General features: G+C 35.4%; 1 protein-coding gene across 6 annotated transcripts in view; it reads right to left on the reverse strand.

The window, feature by feature from the left end:
* The window catches only part of CPLANE1 (ciliogenesis and planar polarity effector complex subunit 1), a 54500-nt gene that overhangs the window by 23372 nt on the left and 5180 nt on the right, over positions 1 to 25948 (reverse strand). For 4 of the 6 annotated variants that reach the window (XR_010469274.1, XM_021295334.2, XM_065047578.1 and 1 more), the window contains exons 8-31: positions 25497 to 25600; positions 25163 to 25345; positions 24286 to 24535; positions 23068 to 23220; positions 21451 to 22205; positions 19888 to 20072; positions 17909 to 17989; positions 16950 to 17114; positions 16036 to 16209; positions 14025 to 14253; positions 13647 to 13780; positions 11865 to 12082; positions 11418 to 11582; positions 10214 to 10352; positions 9712 to 9812; positions 8520 to 8681; positions 8253 to 8361; positions 7593 to 7899; positions 6143 to 7076; positions 5761 to 5924; positions 4639 to 4775; positions 3997 to 4079; positions 2802 to 2881; positions 1245 to 1313 (exon numbers count right to left, since the gene is read on the reverse strand). Coding sequence is in view for 5 of the 6 variants with exons in the window: in XM_021295334.2 (XP_021151009.2) it covers positions 1245 to 1313; positions 2802 to 2881; positions 3997 to 4079; positions 4639 to 4775; positions 5761 to 5924; positions 6143 to 7076; positions 7593 to 7899; positions 8253 to 8361; positions 8520 to 8681; positions 9712 to 9812; positions 10214 to 10352; positions 11418 to 11582; positions 11865 to 12082; positions 13647 to 13780; positions 14025 to 14253; positions 16036 to 16209; positions 16950 to 17114; positions 17909 to 17989; positions 19888 to 20072; positions 21451 to 22205; positions 23068 to 23220; positions 24286 to 24535; positions 25163 to 25345; positions 25497 to 25600 (5081 nt within the window). In the remaining variant the exon portion in view is untranslated. Of the gene's footprint in view, positions 1 to 1244; positions 1314 to 2801; positions 2882 to 3996; positions 4080 to 4638; positions 4776 to 5760; positions 5925 to 6142; positions 7077 to 7592; positions 7900 to 8252; positions 8362 to 8519; positions 8682 to 9711; positions 9813 to 10213; positions 10353 to 11417; positions 11583 to 11864; positions 12083 to 13646; positions 13781 to 14024; positions 14254 to 16035; positions 16210 to 16949; positions 17115 to 17908; positions 17990 to 19887; positions 20073 to 21450; positions 22206 to 23067; positions 23221 to 24285; positions 24536 to 24959; positions 25015 to 25162; positions 25346 to 25496; positions 25601 to 25948 lie in introns of those variants that run through there. The other 2 variants (XM_065047580.1, XM_065047577.1) reach the window with 2 other exon arrangements.

Genomic DNA, 25948 nt, shown 5'->3' on the forward strand with positions numbered 1-25948 from the left:
ATGTTGTATTTACTAGAGATGCAGACAGAAAACAATGCTTTGACAGAAAGAGGGCCTGGTTTGTCATAAAACCAAACAGCTGATTGAAAATGGAGGACAATGTTATTAGCAGAAATAAGAGAGAGAGCACATATGTACTTTAATTTAAATAATTAAATGTGTCTTTATATATTTGGAATTAAAAATCAACAAGAAAATTTCAGTTCATAAACAATTAAAATAACATGTACCAGATGATAGAATATATTGCATTTTCTCACAGAGTTAATTAGATCTTTTGGTAGGTAAAAACTATTAAGCAGATGAAGTCCTTAAATGAAGGAGAGTTAGGATTTACATTAAGTTATAAAGAAACTGAAGGACTTTACCTGCATTAACAGAAACTGATCCCAAACACATTTCTCTAAGAAAAATGCTGACATCGCTAAGGGTACAGGCAAATTTTTGAGGTTTTTTCACAGCTAAACAGGATGGCCTCCAAGCATGTTAAGAAAGAGAAGTAACTTTGAAAAGGTTTTGCATATATAATAGGTGTGAAGGGGCACAGGAAATCTTCTGGAAGACATTAGGAATGTGTAAGCAGGGCCCGAAACCCTGTAAATTTGAGAAAAGTTTGTTGTTTTTTTTTTTTTTTTCCAAAAGCTCATATGAAAAACTCAAGACGGAAATTAGATCAGAGACACATGAAAATGGAATCCAAAGAGATGTGTGGTTCAGACCTTCCTCTAAACTGAATGTGTTTAAACTGAATCCCTTTTCCCAATTCCAACATTCTCTTTGTTTACAGAAATACTATGTATACATTTATGCACATCTAGCAGTTGCTGTAGGACATACACATTTTAATAATTTTATAAAAATATAAACATTCATCTATAATGTTAATGTTTATGTATTTTATGTAGTATTTTATGTAACAATATACCTTCCATAGTAATATTTTATAATTATAATGATTCTGTCTGGAACCAGAAACCAGAAGTCTCATTTCTCTTGAATACTGCTAGCTCTGAATTAACAATTTTGAGTCACGTATTCTGGACAACATACAAGAAGAGTATATATGATTCTCAACCATTAGAGTAAAAAGTTTCAGAAAAGGCTACTTAGTACTACGTTTTGCAGGTACAGCATACTATACCAAATATTTTGTAATCAAACATACAGATGATGTTACTTCAGACTGAAAATTTAACAGGGATAATAAATTTTTTATTATATAAAACAATATAGGTTTATCTTACCTGGGAACTCCTGCCTCTTGTTCTAAAGAGCATGAGTGAGAAATGGTGCTAGTAACAACCTCAGCCACGCTATAAAGGAAGCAAAAAATATTATTGTGAATACTACAATAATTTGTTATGCTGTTTATTTTCATTTCATATAAATCTACATACATATATGTGTGTGTAACCTCCTGAAAAAGTACTTTAATTAGTATGAGATAAAATACCTGAAAGCCACCTGATCAGAGCTATACTCATCTGCATTGCTTCAATTACTGTGTTACACTGCAACCTGAGCTGGCAAATATTGACATTTGTGCTTTGTCTCCCTAGCAATCAAAACTGAATCAAACAAAAGCACTGAAAAGGTTCTGGCTATTCAACACAAACAGCAGGCAAACAAGAGGCTCCTTTGCGTTGACAAAAGAGAAAATCCAATTTAAGCAATATGGTTCACATCATTACGATCTGCATTCCTAAAAAAGAAGAATCAGTATCACAAGAAATCATTAAGGTGCATCTCATGTGCAGTTATTTTTGTTTCTTTCAAATCAAAATATACCAGTTTAAAATAGAAGATTCTAAGCCTTTCTAAAACTGTGCCACTTAAAAGTTTTCCGCAAACATTATATAGACACAGGAATATTTATATGCCATCACAATTATTAAGATTTTCTAAATATGAAGACATTCAGGGATTGTATATCAGAGGAAAAGGTTTCATTATTACAAATTTGGTGGGCTCAAGAATAAAGCTAATTGAAATAATAAAAATAGGTTGATATATTTCTGTCACTAAAATAAACAAACAAAAAATCTCAAAAGATCAAGATTCTTCATAGTACATATAACAAACCCTGTGTTTACAGAATATAGAGTTTCTTCCCTTGAAAAACTTCAAAGAAATCAAACTGAGCAATAACCTATTCTAATAGACAACAAGACGATCAGGTTTATGGACTGTTTCTATAATTGTACATACATTGTGTTATAAATGTACAGATATTGTACAACATAATATTTTTAACAAGTTCATAAAGAAGTAAATTTTTAAAGTTGTGTAAAATACCTCCTGCTCTCTTTCAGGAGCTAACAAGTTTATTGCTGTATCAATATTTATCTCACCTTCTGCTTCCTAGACACTAACCTCTCTCTTCTACATTGTGTAACAAGTTAACTGTTAAAATTTCCTAGAATAACATGTATCTACTTGTATTTAGGCTGAAGATTACACTCAGATTTCAGGTCTGAAGAAGGAATTGTGCATCTGAAAGCTTTTCCAGCTATTCTCTATCCTTTTCCCTGCTGAAAAAAATAAACCTTCCCACAAACCATACCTCTTTTATTTGATCGTTACTAAAATAACCACTCATCTACTCAGAACCTTGTATATGTGAAATGCCTGTATGCGTGAAATAGAAGATGACTGAAATCTTGTTTCAAACTCTGTGTTTACTGATATAAACAACATCAAGAACCCACTGAGACTTGACTGGATATCACAACTAACAAAACTAACTTAGATTTTTAAGCAAAATTAAAAGAGAAATTAAAACAACAACAAAATTCTCTCACGTATTCTGTTTGGCCTTTCCTTCCTTTCTTTCTTCTGCCTTTTCATCTTCCTGAAGACTATCAACATCTGAAACAGAGACCTGTTGGAATACACAAAGATGCATCTAAATTTCTGAATTTTTATATCCCACTTCTGCTTAAATAAAGTCTTATTTGATTAGCCTAAAGTAAACATACCAGCCACTTGAAAAAATCTGACTGAAAAATAATCAAAATTACATACATATCAGAGGACAACTACAGATCAGAAATCAGATATCCTACTGTATCTTTCTTTTAAAGTCACTATTATGAGTTTTATTTTCAAATTCATATCAATGTAGCATCCTGCTAACCTTGCACGCCCTAGGTAAAGATGAAAAATGCAGAAACAACCTTATTATACACAAGCTAACTTCAAACTAAGAAACTGAAACAAATGTAGGATTTTACACATGCCACAGATTCATTATGGTAAAATGCATTGTAAAATTGAAGACCGCAATACGTCTATTCTTTCTAACCTCATTAACAGCAGTGAAAATCTAGAGTACTACTGGCATTGCAATTCACATTTCAGCATAAAAGCCCTTAGTCAATTTCAAAGACAGGAGACTTACAATCAAAGATGATGCATGAAAAAAAAACAGAGTTTGTTTACAGATCCAGACTGAATTTTCAGACAGGAGCAAAATAAATACCTTCATATATTCAATTTAAAAGCAAGCAAATATGCAAACAAGTAGTAGAGTCTTTACTTAATCACCCTATGACAACTTCAGAGACAGCACACATTTTTAAAGAAACAACTTTCTAGTATAACCTGATTAACCAGAAGACCATCTGACGTTTTTTTCTTATTTTCTTTTTTAATTTACATGTGCTTGTATATATGCATGCATAATCTTATATATATATATATGTATTGTTATACTTTATATAGATTTAATATAATTTGTATCTATGTATAATGATATATATATTATATGTAAGCATACATATTTCATTTTACAATGAACCAGTTTACACAAGTGCTCACAGCAGATCTCACTTCACTGTTTAATTACTTACAACTTTTATTATTGACTTAGGCAGAGAAAAAAATTCACCAATCTTAAATACTTTAAGCCCTCAATTTCTTATGTTGAGGAATCTGGGCTACTTTGAATAGGGTATTCATAATAATGTGATGCTTCTATGCAAGATGGTAACTTGCCTTTCCTCTTCGATGTTCTACAGGTTTGATCTTGACAGAGCTATTGGAGCTCTTTGGAGTTTCATACGGTTCCTCAAAGAACTCTACAAAATAAACACAATTACTCTGAATCTGAAAACTACATGACATACAGCACTGTTACATAATTTCTGTCAACTGATCACATTCATCCACTTTTTCCCTAGTGCGAAGAAAGCATCCGAGACATGTCTCAGCAAGTTAAAAATTCATTGTATGACTAGTTATGATGTATGCAGCTGAAAAAAAAGGCAGCTTATTTTCATGGTAGGAATATGATAAACTTAATCTATGCATGCTCAGCTCTTATAATTTCCAAATTGTATTTTACACAGTTGCATGAATATTTTTGGAATGAAAGTAAATGAGGGAATGAAATGTATTAATATACATTGTTCTATCTCCATAGCAAAAAAGTGAAAAACTGAGCAGAGAGTCTTGAGAAAGCAATCATACAAAATTTAGTTATAATATAAAATGGATACAATGGTAATTCCAATAGAATAACAAAAACTTATTTCAATTTTTCTTATTAAATAAACACAGGTACATATCATACTATTCAGGCGAAGCTACCGTTTTATATGTCAGACCATAGTAAAATGTTATACCATAAAAACAAACCTTCTCTTTCTGATGTTACATCTAACTCCTCCTGAACAAATGGTCCCACTTCATTAAGATCTTCAGTCACATAAGGTACAGAATGATTCCCGTTATTAATATCCTTCTTACCAAAATATCCTGACTTTGTAGACAATCTGGTAATTGGAATTACAAAACATAATTATCAATAGAACTAATGTCAGTATCTGACTTCCAGTATGCTATTCTTCTCAGATCGCAGGCTAGTGCATAATTCAAAATAAACACTGCTGTGAAGTAATCAATTTTCACATCAGTTTTCTCTCTGAATTTCACTTAAACCAGGATTATTATATTTTTTGTATAGCTGTGATATTTTGGTGACATCAGTGGCAGTCTTTCAGATGGGTTGTTTCCAGTAAAATGCTACCAACATGTAATATCTACCAAAAATGGAAGGCAGTAACTGCACCATAACTACAAAATCATCTGGTTAAGATTACATTTGTCTCTCTCACAGAAACCTCCTTTATTAAAAGAAAAAACAAATTGTCAGGGAAGATGCACAATAATGTCTCAGAATACTGATGTGAAATGTGTTTCTTTATTGCAGCAGACAAAAAGAAATGTCACAAAGGACTTCAGGTTAAGGAAGCTCCACCCTCAGAACTTTGTAAGATATTAACAAGTAAAATACTTACTGCCTTTTCCATCAGTTTTTCTGACGTGCACACAGACGAACATAGCTTGATTACAGATCCAGGGAAAAATAAACTAAGGCTGTGAATTCTCACCTCAACACAAACAAAATTACACTAGAGAGAGTGCAAGTTATCCGAATACTTTGAGAAAACCATGATACTGACTATATCAGAAATCTAGATTCCATTTCTACATCACTAAGTTTATAAACAACCATATACAACTCACTTCATATGCAACAGCTACATTGTTTTCTACCTAAACATATGTATGCTGATGAAGAATATTTAGTCTGCTTCATGAGGCTGTAAATAATAGGCACGATTTTGACTTTGAACTCAACATAAAACATGTACATAACATGTAATAACTGCACAACTCTTCATACTGACATGCTGCTTAGCTAAGGAATCAAGCTCAACTAGAGTTCTTAGGTTAAAAAAAAAAATAAAAAATTACCCAGAACCAGTTTCACAAAGATCATCATAGGCTTGTGCACTTTGGACATCAAGAGGAGGACTGGCCAGTACGGAAGAGCCTTCATCCATACAACTGCCTTTCTCTGTCCTAGACTGGGCTTCTGATAGAGATGCATATTCTTTCACGTATTGATTATCTGGACTCTATTAATAATAATTATAATGAAATTTCAGTAGTTAGAAAAAAAGATACCTGATACCTGAAAAAAAACCAAATCCTAGTGACCTTTAAAGGAAAGTCTACTAATCAATATCGTAGGTTTTACTGAAAGCAAAATTATGAGGCAAAACGTGTATGATTTTCTTTACTGGCATAACTAACTCGTGCATTTCATTGACAGTTACCCCATCCTCTTTCTTACCTTAAATTTTATGCTCTTTGCTGGAGATCCATCTCTGTATAACTGTTCTAACAGCCACAAAGAAGTAAGGATGGCAGCTGCTGATGTTCTCACATGTATCATTGGGAGAATCTCTTCTAAGGAAACTTGTTTATTGTAACCACAGAGCAGTCTTTTATCAGACCATCTGATCATCCACTCAAGCAATTTTGCAATATTGCTCAACTTACCCATCAATTCTATAGCTAGTTCTTCTCCTGGTACAATATCACCTCTATCAACCACTTTGTAAATGTACTTAGAAGTTGCCTGAGTTTGCAGGCTAGAGGAAGTATGGTTAGAAAAGGTCTGGCTTGCTGATGCAACAGCGACTCCTTGATTACCACTCTGAGCTCTGTAAATTGACTTGTGTTTTAAACCGAATAATCCTTCCTTAAGTCCTTTCATTAAGTTACGCACAGAAGGTTCTGTCATGTGTACAACAGACTGTACCATGGTTGGATTTTCCAAAATATCTTGGTTTTCATGATAGGCAGACACTGTTTCAGGATCAAAATGTGCCAGGGTGACGGTATAGCAGGACCCTGGTCTAAACACACTTTGGCTTCTAGTTTTGCTTTGTCGACGTTTTAGTGTTGTATGAACATCAAAAAAGAGAGAGTTTAATTCACGCTCTCGAAGAAGTCCAGAAAAGCTAGTAAGAAATGGAATTCCAAGCTCACTGTGCTTTATCAGGTCTCTCTCAAGAACATAACTCAAAAAGAGTTCTAAAAAATTAACGTATTCATCATCATCACGTTCAAATTCCCATGCACCAACTATAGGCAAATTACATTGATTATGCAAATCTTTTTCATATACTTTGTCTTTGTGTTTTGTTCTCCAGTTAAGAGCCTTTATTTTGCCTGTGGTATTTTTGCTACTTATTTCTCCTTGTCTCTGATGTTCATTATCCCTGTTAGAAAACAAACATAAGCACTGTTAGCACTAAAACCCATTTTGAGAAGAATCACATGACAAAACAGGTAAATGCAGAATTAGTTCCTTTTCTTCCTCTACTGTTAATAACAGGAAACTAAGAAATCTAAATTTACATTAATACAACGCTAAAGTGACAAATTAATACAGCGCAAAATCCACAGTTTTTACATAGACGGCAGCTCAGCAGTATCATATACGAACACGGTCATAGCTGATAATAATTCACACTTCGGTAACACATAATATCAAGAGAACATCAGCAGTTGTAAGAACCAGTAAGTTTGTAATTCTTCATTTGATAAATTACCGACAGTGACGATTACCCTCTTGGGTGGAAATATTACTTGAACAATAAGAGTCAACATTTTGGTTTTTGTGTGGGTTTTTTTTGTGTGTGTTTGTTTTTTGTTGTTGCCATTGTTGGGTTTTTTTGGTTGTTGCTTTTTAAAAAATTTAAATAGAAAGCTTTCTGCTGCCTTGTTTTGCCTACCTTTGGAGTGAAGGTGATCGAGCTCTCATTTCTTCAGTAATCAATGCATCAGAAAGCGTATCGGCTGTGTCAGCATCACTATACACCTGAGAATTCCCAAGATCAGTAAGTGTGCTTTTGCTTAGACTGGTGCCTAACGAGAATCTGTCATAACCGTGTTCCTCATCATCTGCTGCTCCCTCTTCTGCTGGCTCCCAAATATTAATTTCTATTGGGCCTATATTCCTTATTACACATCTCAGGGCCTTCATTCTCGCTTTTTTGGTAGCCTGTATAACAACAGACATAATTCCTTCACCTTCAGAACCTATTGAAAAAAAGAAAATCAAGAGATTAAGTGCAAACTTGCCAACTTTCAGTGATTCTCTCAAATTGAGACACGAATGAACTTTGAATCATGATAAATTATAGCTATTGAGAAATACAGACAGAAACTGTGGTAAAGTGAAGAAACACCAGCAGTTTGGAATTCATCATATTCTGTTATTGGTACAGACATATCAGAAAGAAAATATGGAATATGACACAAAACTCTCTCAAAGTTGTCTAACAACAATGGTTTTACACAGCATATGAAAGAATGTATTGTAACAGGCTAATTGATAAATATGGGAAACATGAAAGTTTATTTAATATGTTCTGAAAAAGGATGCACGTTACCTTTAACAATACTTTCTTTGAGTCGCTGCTGAAGTCCATGGTATTTATCTCTTAGTGGAACTCTTATATCTTCAGGGTTAGGAAATGCTTTTACGAAAATCTCTGCCACCTGCACAAAATAAAGTCGCTTTTCAAGTAGCTAACCTACAAGTAAGGTATAATATCCAACAGAACTTACACCACTAGAAAGCTTAATCAGTAGCTTTTACAAGAAGAAACATTTGTGATAATCTCTATTGCTTTTGTTCCAGCTTTAATGTCTTTTACCTTTTTGACTGGTGGTAATTCTCCAAGCAGACTTAAAATTACATCTTGAACTAACTCTTCAACATTCATGAATCTGCAGAAAGGAAGCATTCGACAAGCCCACTCCACTGCATTCAGACAATGCTCAACTGTGGAGGCATCATACTCGTTCTTCTTTAGATCCTACAAAAAACACCTTGCTATAGGAACATTAATTGAAAAGAAAAATATATTTCAGCTAAATTATTCATACATTGCAAACTGTAATGATTCATCTCTAGCCAACAGAAAATAAAAATCTGTAACTTAACTGCCAAACAGAGAGGTTTATGATGCTAGAAGATCAAGATCAAGGTTGCAATGGACCATGACTTACAAAAAAAAAAAAAGCAGCTTTTTTTAAACCAGATTAGGAAATAATCCATTAATGCACTGAAGAGTCTATTTGCAGTCCTTTAGAGTAAAAGTTGAGGATTTGACTAAACTAGCTGCTACTGACTAAATATACTGAATTACAGGTGAAGTAAATAATTTTACTATGACTTAAGGTGAACATAAATTCTTTCTTGGGAGCAAGATACTTAAGCTAGCCAAGAGGCTTTTAAAATGGATCAGTTTATTTGAAACAGTCAGTGGTTTATATTTCATTTGTCATCTCACACGAAGTGTACAAAACCAGAATATTCTACTATTTGAAACAGAGCCATCCTGTTTATTTGAAGTTTGATTTTTCTGGTGATAAGAAATTTTGGACTTGTATTAAAAAGGAAGCAAACTCTGGTAAGGACAACTGGGTTACTAGACTACATAGCAGAAAAATCAACAACTGTACTGTTACAAAATATATAACAAATATCATGCTAGTTCTTTCTTTTTCTTTGACCTCCGACATTAGTTGATGAGGGCATAAGTAGACAAAATGTGATTAAATTTTCATATTTTGCATTCTTCTTTTTGAAAACCATGTATTTCTAATGCACAAAACCTCCATATTTTGGTGTATTAAATATACATTGGTCAGGAAACACCCAAAATATCTTATCTAATGAGAAAAAAAAAAGGAAGTAAATACTTATACTTTGCTAATACTGTGCTAATTTTGTCCTATTAAGCAAACGAAAGTTCTCACAGAAATATACAATAGATCTTTAGAATTATTCTTATAGCGCTATGCAATTCAAGTGTATCTTTATTATATTAGTAGTATAATTACCTTAATGTTTTCCCTTGCAGTTTGGTATTGCCTACAGTTGTAAGATAATCTTTCACGAACATGAAACATCCAACACAATGCACATAGCTCTCTGAACCAACCTATGACACAAATATGCAATATGGTGAGATTCTATTTACAGAAATGAAGTAAAACAGCTTGAGATTTTTAGCTAGAAGAAGGGCATTAAAATTGTCTTAACTGTAGTTAAAGAAAACAAATTACCCATTCTTGAATTTTCAATAGCTCTCTGCAACTAGAGTTCTTTAGTCCCACTTAGGGTTCATGTTCTTTCACACCTGTCAGATCTATAATACGCACATCAATTCAGAACTGCAACTTTCAGACTAAGAGTTTCGGTAATAAAAGCTGGAAAGTAAATGTGTTTCTGCAAACACTGCAGTATACTACTGCGAGTTTAGAAGAGTTTCTTTGAACCTGTGGATTCTCACTTGTGTTCTTTCTTCCAGCCCTAAGTTGTTATTTTTTATCGCATACGAACCTAAAATTTTGCAGGTAATATCATCAAACTGATGGTCTCCAGAAGATGTAGATCTACGGAAAACGGTGCGGAAATTGGAGTAATGAAGCAAAGTCTCTGGAAATGGACTAAGTGAAGGAAGAGAGACTTTCATTCGAATCTATGTATAGTAAAAATAAAGAAATAAATAAACAATCAAAAGGGAAATAAAAATCAGTTAAAGTTTTGTATGCATCACAACTCAATGTATAGCCTGTCAGTTATTATCAGAATACTGCCAAGATCAGGAAAATTCCCCTAAGATTGCCTTCCATTTTCTTCAAATCAGTATTCTGAACATTCATTGAAAGGAATATGTTTAGTATGAGCTATGGTAAAAAAAATATTTCTGTTTGCATGGTACTCATGATTACCATGATACACAAGAGCAACAAAGTATAAGAAGAACTAAGATCCCAACTGAGGAACCAGTTAAAGCCAATAGAGTCCACGCTTCTGTCAACCAAGGCAGACTAGTTTTCCCTCCTATTTCAGCTGGTATAATACTTCAGATCACTTCCTGTGCCAGCAATAAGCAGGTGACCATGCAATGAGCACATAGAATGAAATACTTGTCAGTCAGACCAGCTCCTGAACTGGATCACTTCATGAATGCTGGTGCAGGGGGGCTGAAGGAAGGCAGACAGCGACACACACTTCCTTCTGTAGCAAGTCAACTTCCTTCATGTGGATGTGTAACAATGACATAAGAAAACCCTGAGTTTATAGAAAATATTTTAATCAATATGTTCCGAGTAGAATGAGATCTTGTAAGTCATGTGCTCTGTGTGCTAAGATGAACACTTTACCTGGAGTGAGCATCACATTCTCTGTTATTAATTCAGCTCTAAGTGATCTGGAACACACTTCCAGCTAGCAGCTGTAACTCCCAATTAAAATCAGCTTGTTTCTTTCAAATGGAGAGAGAAAGGAGCATTACCAAGTGGGTACAGAAAGACATGTAGAAGGAGACACTTGATGAAGTAGATACTCTACATCTTTAAGTTTTGGTTTCCTAAATGAACTGAACAAGGAGTACAGAAACTAGAAGATGACATTTAACAAACGTGACATCAAAGTCCAGATGAGACTGAATCCTTCTGCAATGCCATTGCAAGCTTGTCAGTAATATTTATGATGGATGAGTTACAAAAAAGTTACAAAATATCTCAAGTTAAATGCTTACTTTTTGCATAACTTTTCTTGCCCACTTCAGTTGTTGAGTATACCACTGTGCTGCTGGGCAGGAACATTGAGCGGCTCGGAAGAGCAAGATAATTCGCTGAAGAACTCCTGACACTTTCTGACGACTTTCTCTCTCCATTTTTAAAAGCATGTCATTGCAGTCTTCCTGAAAAAAATTCAAATTTCAATAAAAACTAAATAAAACAAATTAGAAAGGACATATACAATAAGGAAGCTGACCTATATGTTGTTTCTGCTTTTAAGAATATTTCCCTCTTTTAGATTGAAGGTCCTTTATGGAAAAAACACGCTAAGCTACTTAAGTAAACGAATGGACATGAAAAAAAAAGACTGAAAAATGAGCTGAAAGGAACCAGAACAAAGATCATGATTATTTCATAAACACATTCAAACTAAGACCCAGTAAAGTTCTATCATGCATGCTTACTTCACTGAGAGATGCTGGCTGAGGACAATATAATGGTGGTGCTGGAAGATAAAGCCTATCTGGAACTAAACCATACAATTTTCTGCTAAGATCCTTGGCAGAATCCATCAGAAGCTGAAATGGCTCTGAGAGAACATCAGCATCTGCCATAACAGCTGCTTTCAGTAGTTCTTGGATGGAACTATAAAGAGCATTTGCATCCTCCTCTTCAATGGGATCTATAAAATATTAAGCACAGAAACCAATAAATTGATGGACTCATATAATACATGGCCTTCATTCTCAGAATTTGCATTCAACTATTACAACATGCACACTACATCTACTTGCTTTAAGATAAGATCTCTCACATTTGAAAACAGTATTCAATTATTAATTTTAGTTTTTGCCACATTAAGGTGGTAGCTATTGCCTTTCTAGAAGAAAACTGATCTTTTCAGCCATGCACTTGCGTAGCATAAAATTCTGGTGAATCATTCTCAGCAAGCAGGAATAAACAAGGAATACTATTAATAATTACTGTAACAACTCTTTTAATCAGTGAGCACGATGATCAAGGAAAGGGAAGTGCATTTGTATGATCTCTTTTACATATTATTGCTTTTTTTCTTCATCTCCTACAAGCAGCAGGACCTTTAACATGCATCATTAACTGGCTTCTGAAATTGCTATAATATTACACTGCTCTACTTCCATTTATACTCCTCCTACTACATCAAATATGTGCTGCCAAATCTTTTCACTACCTATCAGGCTTACAGATTGTTATGTACAGCACGTATATGTGTGTCTGTTTGAAATAAAATCCTTGGAAATAAGTGCAAAAGAAGAATCTACACAGAGTTTGTGATACTGTTTAGATAAAGATCAATTAACAGCCACCTGCTGAAGAAACTTGAAATGTGGTTTCCAAACAAAAAGAGTAGATAGAGATTCTGCTATTAAGCTTTCTATAATATGTAAACAAGGACAGGCTGATGCGGGGTTAATAGTGTGTGTGTGTGGAGGAAGAGGGTACCTGTGAGTGGGTCTGTACCAGAAAACTGAGTGGGGCTGGGGCTTTGGGAGCTCATATACACAGATGCCAGAAACTTGTGAGACTCTGCTACTGTGTCTAAGCCCAGCTGCTGGAGGGATCCACATCATACACATAGGTATGTACACGCAGATCTTCATCCTGACTAGCAAGAGAGGGAAACAGGACAGGATTTTTGATGCTGTTTGTGTGAACACTGAACATGTCTGCAGCTGTTGGTCTGTGTGGCCAGCTGTATATAGGTATTGTGTATGTGTGTTTGTGTATGTGCCTACTGGGAATACATTCTTAGCTAGCTGTTGGACCTGGGGCCATGAAGCTGTCAGGCAATAAAACATCGACTCCTTTCAACAGAAAGCAAAGGGAAAAATTAAACACCATCATGTAACTAATTTTAAGTAGGATGATACTTTCCATGCTGTTCATACATTCACATTTGCTTCAGGGCATTTTTTTTGTTGTTTTAATGAAAGTTCAGTTGTCTTCCAAACTGAGGTTAATCAACAAATATAGTCAAACAAGGTTTTAGCTGATAAGCATGAAGAAAACAAGATTGGTTATACAGTTCATTTTCAGAATGATCAAAACCCAAATCCCTATAAAATTTAAGTATTTGAATGCACTATAACACTAACACACACATTGGAGAAGACCAGGTAATTGTTTATTTTAAAGATAGCATATAAAACTAGATATGCAGTGAAATAACACGAAAAATAAACACAATTATTTATAATTTTATGTACCTGTAAACTGCTTGTATTTAATACATCCAGATGTTTCAGGAGTAACTGGCTGTCCTAACAAAGATTGTAACTTTTCCTGAAAGGTCTGCATTGGTGATAAGCTTAATGGCAGGTGATACTCTCTGTTTTTCAGTCTGAAGATATAACAAGAAACTGATCATTAATAAAAAAGTAAAATCCACAGATAATTTATTGAAGGTCTGTTAAATTAATAGGTAAGACAAAAACCGTCATCTTAACATGTTAGGTCCTACACCTATACTAGGAGTCTGAGAATATGAGTTTTTGAGCCAAAGAATATGCCTTGTCAAAATAAGCTTCATGCAAAAAAAAAAAACAATAACAAAATTAGAATACTAATTTTAAGCTCAAATTTACCTTGAGAATTCAACAGAGTTCTGACAATACAGCTGGTAGGCCACACCAATCGAAACAGACAGTTTCCAGTCCCCAAGTCTGCGTGTTAACCACACAGCCTCTGGAATGAGTCCACCAACAAAGAACAAATCAAGAGCATATTCAGCTGTCCACACAGATGAAAGGTTCTGGTCTCTGACAGCTTTGGTAACGAAGCAGTGTTGCAGTGGAATGATACGAGGAGATAAGTCTGTGACACAAAAAACACATTTTGAAATTTAAATAAAACTGCAAGCTATCAGATTAATAACCTAGAATTCATATGTTCACATGACTTTTGGATTCTTTTCAGTGTACAACTGCTCCTTATTAGAGACAGACTATGGTGTTTGTAGCAGGCAGATGCAGCTCGTGCTCTGATATAACAGTGAGGTCAGAGAAGGCTATTATTATGCTTAGTTTGCAATTATGTGCAAAACTTGTGGGTTATTCTAGCTTTAAATATTTATCATACTGATGGAACATTTGCAAGTATGCTACATATGCTTGGGACATTCCAGAGAGCACACACGAGAGAAATGGAAATTCTGAGAGTCTGCCCGGTGTACGCATGCTGTTTGTACTCACTGTGCTGCTTATTGCAGAAGACAGAAAGTTATAGTGCATTTTCAAGAAAATGCACTGTTCTCAGTGCATTATTTTAAGAGACTGTTATCAAAACAAATGGAAGACAAGTTTAGTATCTGTTCTCAAGCTTAGTATCTGCTGCGTTCAGTTTTGGGCCCCTCACTACAAGAACGACATTGAGGTGCTGGAGAGAGTTCAGAGGACAATGAAGCTGGTGAGGGGCCTGGAGCACAATTCTGATGAGGAGCGGCTGAGAGAACTGGGGCTGTTCAGCCTGGAGAAAAGGAGGCTGAGGGGAGACCTGATCGCTGTCTACAACTACCTGAAAGGAGGTTGTAGCATGGAGGGTGTTGGTCTCTTCTCCCAAGTAGCAAGTAACAGGACAAGAGGAAATGACCTCAAGTTGTAACAGGGAAGGTTCAGACTGGATATTAGGAAAAATATCTTCATTGAAGGAATTGTCAGGCATTGGAACAGGCTGCCCAGGGAAGTGGTGGAGTCACCATCCCTGCAGGTGTTTAAGAGAAATGCAGATTAGGTTCTTAGGGACATGTTTTAGAGGCGGACTTGGCAGTGTTACATCAACATCTGGACTTGATGATCTTAAAGGTCTTTTCCAACCTAAATGATTCTATTACTCTGTTCCACAGATGACATAATTCAATTGCATATATCAAACTACTAACTTAAAGTACCAAAAATATTTTCAATAATCAAGAGATGCAAAGCAATAATCCTATGGATAGACACACAAGCCCCTCTACAAAAATACCTGGAAAAACTAAGTTAATTTTTCTTTACAGTTACTGGTGCTGAAACTATAAATCACTAAATTAATGCATAACAGACAGCATTGATGTACATGTGAACAGAATCACAGAATCATAGAATGTCCTCAGTTGGAATGGACTCACAAGCATCGAGTCCAACTCTTGTTCCTGCACGCGACAATCCCACAGCTCACACAACGTGTCTGAGAATGTTGTCGAGTCTCTTCTTGAACACTGTCAGGCTTGGGGCCGTGACACCTCCCTGGGGAGCCTGTTCCAGTGCTCCACCACCCTCTGGGGGAACAACCTTTTCCTAATGTCTAACCTAAACCTCCCCTGGCACATCTTCCTGCCGTTCCCTCGGGATCTGTCTTTGGTCACTAAAGAAATGAGATCAGCATCTACCTCTCCTCCTCCCCTTGTGAGGCAGCTGTAGCCACCATGAGGTCTCCCCTCAGTCTCCTCTTCTCCAGGCTGAACAAACCAAGTGACTTTAGCCGCTCCTCACACAGCTTCCTCTCCAAGCCCTTCACCAACTTTGCATCTCTCTTCTGGACACTCTCTAGCAGCTTTATATCTTTCGTATAAAGAGAAAAGTTAAGCACAGCAAACTAAACTGCTTTTAGAGAAAATACCTTGTTCGATGTGAAGTGGATGCAGGATGTCAACATTGTGTGGGGGAAAGATATATAGCAGCTGATTTGTGAAATAAGCAGCCATGAATCGTGCCATGGATCGAATCACAGCCATAGCAGTTTCAGTATAAACATCTGTAACCATCCATAATTCATGCTGAAAATACTTGGTATCTAAAAAAGCAGGTATCAAATTAAAACATTATGAGAAAAAATATTTTATATTTGAATGCTAACATTGTTTAATCACAGCTTACAAAACTTCTCTTAAAACAAGCAAGGTATGGTATTACTAAATTTCTTGACAAGCTTTCAGTACTTACAGAGCCTAATCTTTTACACTAATTACACACTATATTAATAAAAAATACTTTAATACTACTTTTATACTACTAGAAATGGACCTCTAGTATCTAAATTCAGATCAGCACTGGGTCAAAAAAACCTGATTAAATTTGGAAATTCAGATTTCTTACTCCAACTTCTGAGAAAAAAGTTACAAGCATTTGAAAAAAAAAATCCCACTGTCAATTTAGGACAATCCAGAATCAACTATTTCACCATGTTGTAGCATAAAGAAAGGTTACATCAATATAAATTGAAATGATACAATTTCCCCCTTATTTTTCTGATCCAAAGTCTTTCCTTGAGCAGATTTGAGTTCAAGAATATTTGACAGGCCATGCTTTCACTATTGATTATACAATGAAAGCTGTCTAAACTCTTCTGCAACAAGTGGAGCTAAAAGAACATCTGAGTATCAGAAAAAGATTTTTGAAGTCCCTGAAAACAGACCTCAGTGCAACATAAAAAGTATACTGTCAAGCATGTATATGATGGCACAAAAATGAGATACTACATTAATCAAACAGTACCAACACACCTTATCACACATTTATGTAATATAAACATACCAGAAAATTTTTCCATCTGACTCATTGAGAGCTTTGTTCGCCTTAGAATCTCTTCTACCAGATGATCACAGAGTCCCTGAGCCTCACGCAAGTTATATTGATACAGGTGGCAAAATAATATTGCAAGGTAATATCTAGTCTGAAGAAAACATGTCCTTTTCCCTCCTGCATTCAAAGACAAAAACAGGGCAGAAGTCTACTTGGAAACTAAACACAAAACCAGACATAACAGGTTTGAAAGCACTAGTTCCTCATTCTTCAGAAACACATCTACATCAACATATACTCTGAGAAGTAGAACTCAGCAGCAGCCTCTAAGTTACTAGTGAGTTAATGCTCATTCACAGCAGTTTTACTTCAGAGATCTGGTAGTTTTCAAAACAATACAGTGTGTAATTGTTAAGGCACAGATAAAGACAGGAGAGCTTTAGGGAGCCTAACCTTTGAAGAAGGGATGCCTAAGGACAACAAAATTGCTTATGCATTCACCAGGCTTCCAACACCCTGAATTCCTTCTGTATGAGGTATTCCTCATCATAATAACCATCACGAAGTTTTTCTCATGATGCCTGGGAAGAAGGTCTGAAATAGCTATTTCAAATCAACTGCTAAATAAACTCTTGCCACAAATTACTCTGTTTTATTACTCCCCAAACACTAAATATTTTTATTTTACAGCTACTAGAAGAATTGATCTTTTGTTCACCTTTTTTTTCTTGTCTCTTCCATGCTCAGAAATACACCTAGAGATTTTCTGTATCAAGTACTTCATAATCACAAGAAAACTCTGACATTAAAAGTTCTGACTGGTCTAAACTCAAATCCCAGCTTAATTTCAAATATGCATCCTTTATCTGTCTTGTCCCCTTGTTTTGAGGGGTAAACAGAGTCAGAAATAACTATATCAAGTGATTATATAACTTACCTCCTCCACCCCCCAAAAATATTTTATTCCTTACCTTTTGCCTTTGTCTCACAAAGACATCTTTTCCAAATATCCACAGATTCTCTGTACGAGCCTAAAAGGAACTTCTCCTCACCTACAAAAGTCACATTTATAGCAAATTAAAAGCTCTGCATAATTAATTTTACTTGGGCAAACACACATGTACTTAATTCAGTATGACAGATTTATAAAAAGCTGAGTAAAATACATGACTATCCAGACTCCTGTTCTTGGAGCTAAATCTAACTTCTCAGCATCCGAGAGAAGATGACTGATTAACCGCCCTCGTCATTTTAATTTCCAAATCACTATTAAATGAAATTAGGAGTGACCTTATTAAGGCTTACAAATATATTAAGGGTGAGTGTCACAAGGATGGAGCCAGGCTCTTCTCGGTGACAACCAACGGTAGGACAAGGGGCAGTGGGTTCAAACTGGAACACAAGAGGTTCCACTTAAATTTGAGAAGAAACTTCTTCTCAGTGAGGGTGACAGAGCACTGGAACAGGCTGCCCAGAGAGACTGTGGAGTCTCATACTCTGGAGACATTCAAAACCTGCCTGGACACCTTCCTGTGTAGCCTCACCTAGGTGTTCCTGCTCTGGCAGGGGGATTGGACTAGATGATCTTTTGAGGTCCCTTCCAATCCCAGACATTCTGTGATTCTGTGTGATTTTTTTTTTAGATTACATAAGGTTATAAATGTTAGCTATAGTTGGAAATTTCAGTATTTAAAACACGCAATGTTTTATTAATGGGGAAAATAATTTTCTCTTATCTATTTTCATATTTCCTATGGAGTACAAGATGTTTTTTCATTGTAGAAAGTAGTTGTAAAATTATTTATCAAGTTGAACTTCTATTTTTCAATGTAAAAGCACTTTCAGACAACAGGTGTATGCACTGTTATACATTTCATCTCTCTAAATGTCACTTCTCCACTTCTATTCCCATTCCAGTTTTTAATCCATTGGTCAATTCCTAAATACTTTTACAAAAAGGGACCTGTAAAAGGGCACAGCTCCTTGGCAAAGGAGAATGTGGGAAAAAAAAACAAACATCAAAATAGTGCTACCATAGAAGAAAAGACAAAGACAGATTTGCCTTTCTATCCTGCTTATCAGCAGCTAGCCAGTTCAGGTACTGGCTGCCCCATCAGCATATATGTTACTCTAACTCTTCCATAAATTGTGCCTTAGCTATTTGGCAAACTGAATGTAAATAAAGAACATAAGGAATGGGTGAAAAGGAAGGATCGGAAATTGCACATATTGTTAGGATAGTGAAAAAGACATGAAAGAGCTAATGTATGGTATGGAGTGATGTAGGAAGAGAAGCTAGAATTATTACCATTTAAGGGAGAGAGATCAAGAACATGGAAAGGAATCAGAATTGTGGTGGGAGACGTGTGGGAAGATGAGCCTGTTATTGTGGAAGGGGAAACGAACACTGAGCACACGACAGTGATGTGGAGGAAATTAGGAATAAATATATACTGTTTGAAAACTAAACATGCTAGATTAAGTCCATTACATTAGGCTACACTAAATTAGATACTTAGTTGAGGCTGACTACATTCATGTACATGACATGCTCATGCCCACTGAGCAGATGGAGAGAATGGGATTCCTACACAGAAATCTAGTAAGAGAAAGCTTGTGATGCCCAGCTACTTCAGATGAAATAACACAGTACAAATGAGAACAAAATTCAGATCCTGTGTTCAGATTCTCTAGGAAAAGCAAACTGAAGTCAACGTAGTCTTTTTACTTGGCTCAACAAGCTCTAAATATTACAATACAATCTACAGGAGTACTGGGACATGAAATATTTGAGAGAGTTGTGATCCGAGTTTTAAGAAAAGTCCCACTATCAACTTTTAAAAAATCTGGTGGTTAGTTATCGATTGTTATTAAAGTTGGACATAATTTCCCTAGTACTCAGTTAACCATGCGGCTACCTAACATTTGTACTTCTTTCCAAAGTACTAACCAGATACAGAGTTAATCTTCAAATGTTGTTCTAAGGTCACTCCTGAAGACTGGAGGGTTGCTTGTATATGACTTATAAGAGACGAGACAACAGACTCTTCTTCTGCATTCTTGTTAACTTTCCTGTTCAGCAGCATCTGATACCAAACCACTTTCTTATACAATAATTGCCACAGTACCATCAACCTGTAATTCAAGAAGTGTATTATGGAAATCATCGAAAGTTTACGAAGTTACTTACATTGATTTTTTGTTTTCTTGTATTTTGTATTACGTATCTGAAAACTAAATTATATTCTACGTAAACAACTTTTCTGACTTCAATAAGGGAAAAAATGAAACACTTTTTGCCTTTTTTTTTGACCAACAATCATTGATTCTTCTGAATCTGGAACCATTAGAGCACACAAATGCATCCAAAATTAATACCTTGTTATCCAAACAACATGGAAATAAAATAACCTAGTTACATGGTTTAGTGCCAGAGTCAGGTTATAGTTGGACTTGATGATCTTGAGGGTCTCTTTCAACCAAAATGATTCTATTATTTTACCTTTCTAATAGGTGGATAACATATCAATTTAAGCTTCTTTCAAGTTTATGTGTATATCTTCAAAGAAGAAATGGCTCTCGTGGTTTACACACACCGATGTTTCTCTTGCTGCTCCAGGACACCACATCCATAATGAAGTGCAAGCTTTGCTATCTAAACTGACATTGCAGATATATCACATAACAGCAGCCTCTTGGCTCCATCAGGTTTGAAACTTCTGCCTGGGAAGGAGCAGAACAGGCAATAGGCAGTAAAAGCTGCTTAAGCTTCAATACCTGAATTGATACTGCCCTACTAGACCTGGTTTGAGCTTTTAAGCCACCAATAAATAATCTCTGAACTGATTGGCAGTAATCAGTTCAGTTACCATAATTGAACTACATTCGTCTACAGGTCTCAGCCCTCATCTGCATACAGTAATAGATTATCACCCTTGTCCACAGAGTATGACAGAGAAAAATAATCAAAAGCTTGTTGTAATTACAATATAGCTGAAAAATAAAATTGTTGTTCCAACATAAAGAATCATAGAATCATTCAGGTTGGAAAGGACCTTTATGATAATTGAGTCCAACCGTTAACCTAACACTGCCAAGTCCACCACTAAACCATGTCCCTACAGGGCTTTTAAACACCTCCAGAGATGGTGATTCAACCACTTCCCTGGGCAGCCTGTTCCAATGCTTTACAACCTTTCTGTAAATACATTTTTCCTAATATCCAATCTAAATCTCCCCTGGCACAATTTGAGGCCATTTCATCTCATCTTGTTACGTGGCAGAAGAGACCAACACCTTCCATGCTACAATCTCCTTTCAGCTAGCTGTAGACAATGATAAGGTCTCCCCTCAGCCTCCTTTTCTTCAGGTTAAACAGCCCAGGTCCCTCAGCCACTTCTCATAAAATTTGTGCTCCAGACACTTCACCAGCTTTGTCGTCCTAGTTGCTGACTAGGCCTGATCACATGGCCACCCTTAATTTTATTTTCTACCATGCACAGATAATTCATACCTTTTTTCTGTTTTTGCATCATGGTTTACTGCTTGAGGAGGCTCTGTAAGCAGAGATTTCAGTGAGCTGAGTTGCTGAGTGGTATTCTCATCAAGAACTAGGAAAACAGGCACAGTGAGGGAGTCAAGTTCCATGAGACTATTAACATGAGGAGATGCAAAAGAATTCTCATACTGTAGTATGCACATGCTACTCAGAGTGTGAGAAACCATTTTCAGGAGACAGAAGCATGCCAAAAGGTTTTTTGAGAATGACTGATCTTGTTGCTGCGTAAGCATCAGTTTTAAAGTTTGTAATGTCAGCTTTGCCACGTGCCCAGTCAGACTGGCTCTTGAATGCCAGGACAGGACAGTTAAACACTGCTGAAAATATTTTAGGACATAATGCATCCAGTGACTATTCTTCACAGGCTTGTTTAAAGATGTATCATGGCTAAGCGAAGAACATTTCACAAACCGAAGAATGTTGAAAAAATGGATAATGCAGTTCACTGTGTAATTCAGCAGTTTATCTCTCTCTTCCATATTTTTTGAAATCCCTATCTGCCATGCACCAATGAGGTTTCTCTGAATGGAATACAGTTCCACTGATAATTTATCTTTCTTATTTTCTTTTGCATGAATAGTATCAAACATTGACGCAAATTCTAAGTGGCCTTGATCAGCTTTACCAACAAATGAACGCATTCTTTGGCTACAGGAGCTGGAAGGGCTAGTGAAAAACTGCTTTTCATCATCTGAATCTTCTTCATAATCCTAAATCAGACCAAAAAAAAAAACAACAAAATCAACAGTTTAATTCAAGTCTATTGAGAGAGAACATAGCCTGCAAGGAATCACCATTTATTCAGTCTCACAAATAAAATCTTTATGCTTAATTAACTTGCCTAATTGCTAGTAAGTTTAATTCACAGCAGTTATATCCAGATCTCAAACTAAATGTGGCTATTTGGAGTAGTGGTGCAGACAAAATTAAATTACCTAATAGCAAAAAAGTTACACTGTAAAACACATCAGCAATTTATCTACCACAAAGTAAAATCCTGCTCTCTATTATGCCAAGAGTATGAGGAAGAGTTTTTGCCAGATACCTGTAATATATAAAAGCCATTCAACAAAAGCCCAAACACATGAAATGGAGTTGGGAAAGGCTACACAGTAACTTCGATCACAGAGCCAAAGAAGATGTACAAATTTCAGAACTGAGAGAAGGATCCTCTAAAACTGAGAATAAATATCTTATTTACTAAGGATAATAATATTGTACTTCTTATTAATATACTTTACAGCCCTGGTAGTGTAATTTGACATTTTATTATAAAGTGAAGCTGAAGCATTAGACTACAATGAACTGATGTATCTGTACATTAGTACACATTTTTCAGGAAGCTTATGCACTGCTGAAGGAAATAAGATGTTTGAAAATAAAAATCAAGTATCAGTAGAGAAAAGTAACCACATTCCTCACACCTATAAAGAAAATGAGAATTTAATGAGTATTGAATTACTTTAAATATATGTAAGAAATTGAAAAGAAATAAAAATAAATCATTATGTTCAGAATACCTTACAATGAAATAATTTGCATAATTATAAGTGGAAATATGCTATTAAGTACCAGTAAATCCGCGGTCTTCTCATTCATTTCTGTTGTGTCCTCTTCTAGGAATTTCGGAACGGTGGAAAAGCCGGAACTTTGGTTTTGAGCATGATTTAAAAGACTAGCTTTTAAAGACAAGAGTGATCGTACACCCAAAAGTCTCCCTTTAGACTAAAAGAAATAATAATAACATAAAACATATATTTGTCTCTAGCAAGATCAAACTAGGCATTTTCTAAACAAAACAAGGAACTTGGTCCCTTCTGTAAAAAGCTTCAGTTTTTAAGTCTCAGAGAGAAAAACAGGTCAGTAGGCATATGTTTCATTGAAATAAAGTATCATTTGACCATGGCTCAGGAAGGCAGAATTTTCTCAGCACCAGAGTACTTTACTTCACGCTGAATGAATCTGCTTTCTTGATCTCTGAAATGATCATACAAGTTTGCCAGTATGTAGAACCTTCTTGCATTGTAAGTAGTTACATATCACTTTAAACCCTCGAACCCTTGCCCACTCTTCTAGCTTATGCATGAACATCATAACTCACTTCTTCAAAAATGCAAAATATGAACTGAATTGGAAGAGAAGTTGTATTCCATCAGCAAACACAAAAACTTTGAACGTAGTATCTATTGTATCTTATGTGGTTGACAACAGTTGCAGGACCTCTTCCTTCAAAGGTTTCCCTTCTCCCATACTCAGCCTGATTTAGAAGTGTCAAGAGAACAAATGAAAGTTCTTTAAGAAAGCTTTAATTGACCACCTCAGCTAAGGACTTAGTAGACATGTGCACACAGCACCACTGGAATTGTTGCTGACTGCCCTAAAACAGTAGCAGCCTAAGACAGAGACATTTTACAGAATCCTTTCTGCGTTATTCTGAAATGATGAGCTGTTCAAAGTAGCGTAACACCTGTCAATGCTCTGAACCAACTCTACAGATACAAAAATCTCAATTTCTTTTACAGTTCCAGAAAAACTATATAGTGACAGTTAAGAGTGTCCCCTTTACTGCATTATACTGAAAAGTCACCCAGACATCAAAGGAACAAAATTTCAGAGAAAACTCTGTGTTCATTGTTTTCCAGATCAACACGATCTTGAAAACTTCATAATTTAAAGGACTTCATACAAATATCACAGGAACCTAAACTGAGCTACTCAGTTTAAAAATTATGCATTTTTACACACGTGATTTTTTTTACTTAAAGCCTACAAAATAATTCATCACCCTACCTCGGAGTTCAGCAAATTCTGACGAATATTTTCAAGCCGTTGGGTTGAATCAAGCAAAAGGGTTCTCATAAATCCTGATGGTGAAAGGTTGTTAGGAAATTTAAGCACTGTTATCATGTATCCATCAGAGACAATGAGGTAGGGTAATCTTGAATGTGAAGCAACAGAGAATCTCTGTCTCATAAGGTCATTTTCAGAAGCTGAAGAACCCAGGGACTGACTAGAGTCTTGACAAAAATGGTGCTGCTGTCTAAAATAAAGATACATCAAAAAATAAGAAGGAACTATATGTAATAATTACGAACAGAAGAGAGACAGAAAAATAACTTACGAATATTTAATACCACTCACACTACTGTCCCAATAGGTCCATTCAGAATACTAAAGAAGTGTCTACATTTTTGCAAGATAAGCAATCTGGATGACACTATTTATGCCTGCAAGATGCCAGTATTTTGCTGCAGTTGCAACTTTTTTAATTTAAAGAAAAATAAATAAAGCTTTTAGTATTCTACAAGTATTTCATCAGTAAGTATCGTATGTATTTTTTCCACAATTTGAATTTAAATTTCTATATCACATTTCCCTATCTAGCTTTTCTTGTGTATGCTATTTTTAATTACTACTAAATTCAAACACTTTTTAAAAAAATGAATCACTTAATGTATACTTACATTGTTACAATGCCAATTTTCATCAGGACAAACCCATTTAAGAAATAGAAGAGAACTATGAAGGAGAAAGATATTGAGAAGACACATGAAAAGCTAAAGAGTGAATTTGAAGGATTAAGTTTATGTAAAATTGTAAAAAATGTGTTAGAAAGTAAGATATGATCATATGACAGAAATGTATAAACAGTTTCGAACACTTTTACCTGCATGTTATTAGTGGATGGAATGGAATAAACTCTGCTGGTCCAAATTCTACAGAGCAGCCAGAAGTAATCAAGGTTAGCAATTCACCCATACATGTCAATAAAATCAAAGATCCACGTTTTAACATGCAAGCCAAGAAAAGGCTATCAGGAGTCCAACTCATATCGCCAACCCAGTAAGATCTAAATTGGCAGGGGAAAAAAAAAAAAAATCCTCTGTCAAATTGCTGTATCAAAATATTAGGACAGTTAACAAAATAAGTAACAGCAACAATAAAAAAAAACACCACAATACAAAACCAACAAATCAGCAGAAACAATGTTAGTTACTGACCTGATGAACTTGGATGGGACCGTGCTACTCTTGCTACTACAACCTTTAAGGCTACCCAAAACAGTTACAAAATTCAATGTGTTTAGAAACAAAATCTGAGTTGCCTAGAATGAAAAAGTAAATGTAAAGAAGACATATAAGTCTGCACCAAAACACCATTATTATAAAAAACAATTCCTATTAGCAACTTCTGCATTACATTTGACGTACTGGAAGTGTTATTACACGTGAAAGTGACATTGCACTTCAACATTTATTGCTATTTAGAGTGTTCATTAACTTATATGCATATTTATACATTTGAAAAATAATTAAAGAAAAATAATATTATTTTTAACATAACTTTTTCTAAAACCCTCAAAATAATAACAGATCACTCCTCTCCAGTTTTGCTGGTGAATAACAGCTGAAGCTTCGAAGGATTGCATCATCCCACACTAAATAAGCCCGTT

Source organism: Columba livia, chromosome Z, assembly GCF_036013475.1.
Source record: "Columba livia isolate bColLiv1 breed racing homer chromosome Z, bColLiv1.pat.W.v2, whole genome shotgun sequence".
NCBI lineage: Eukaryota > Metazoa > Chordata > Aves > Columbiformes > Columbidae > Columba > Columba livia.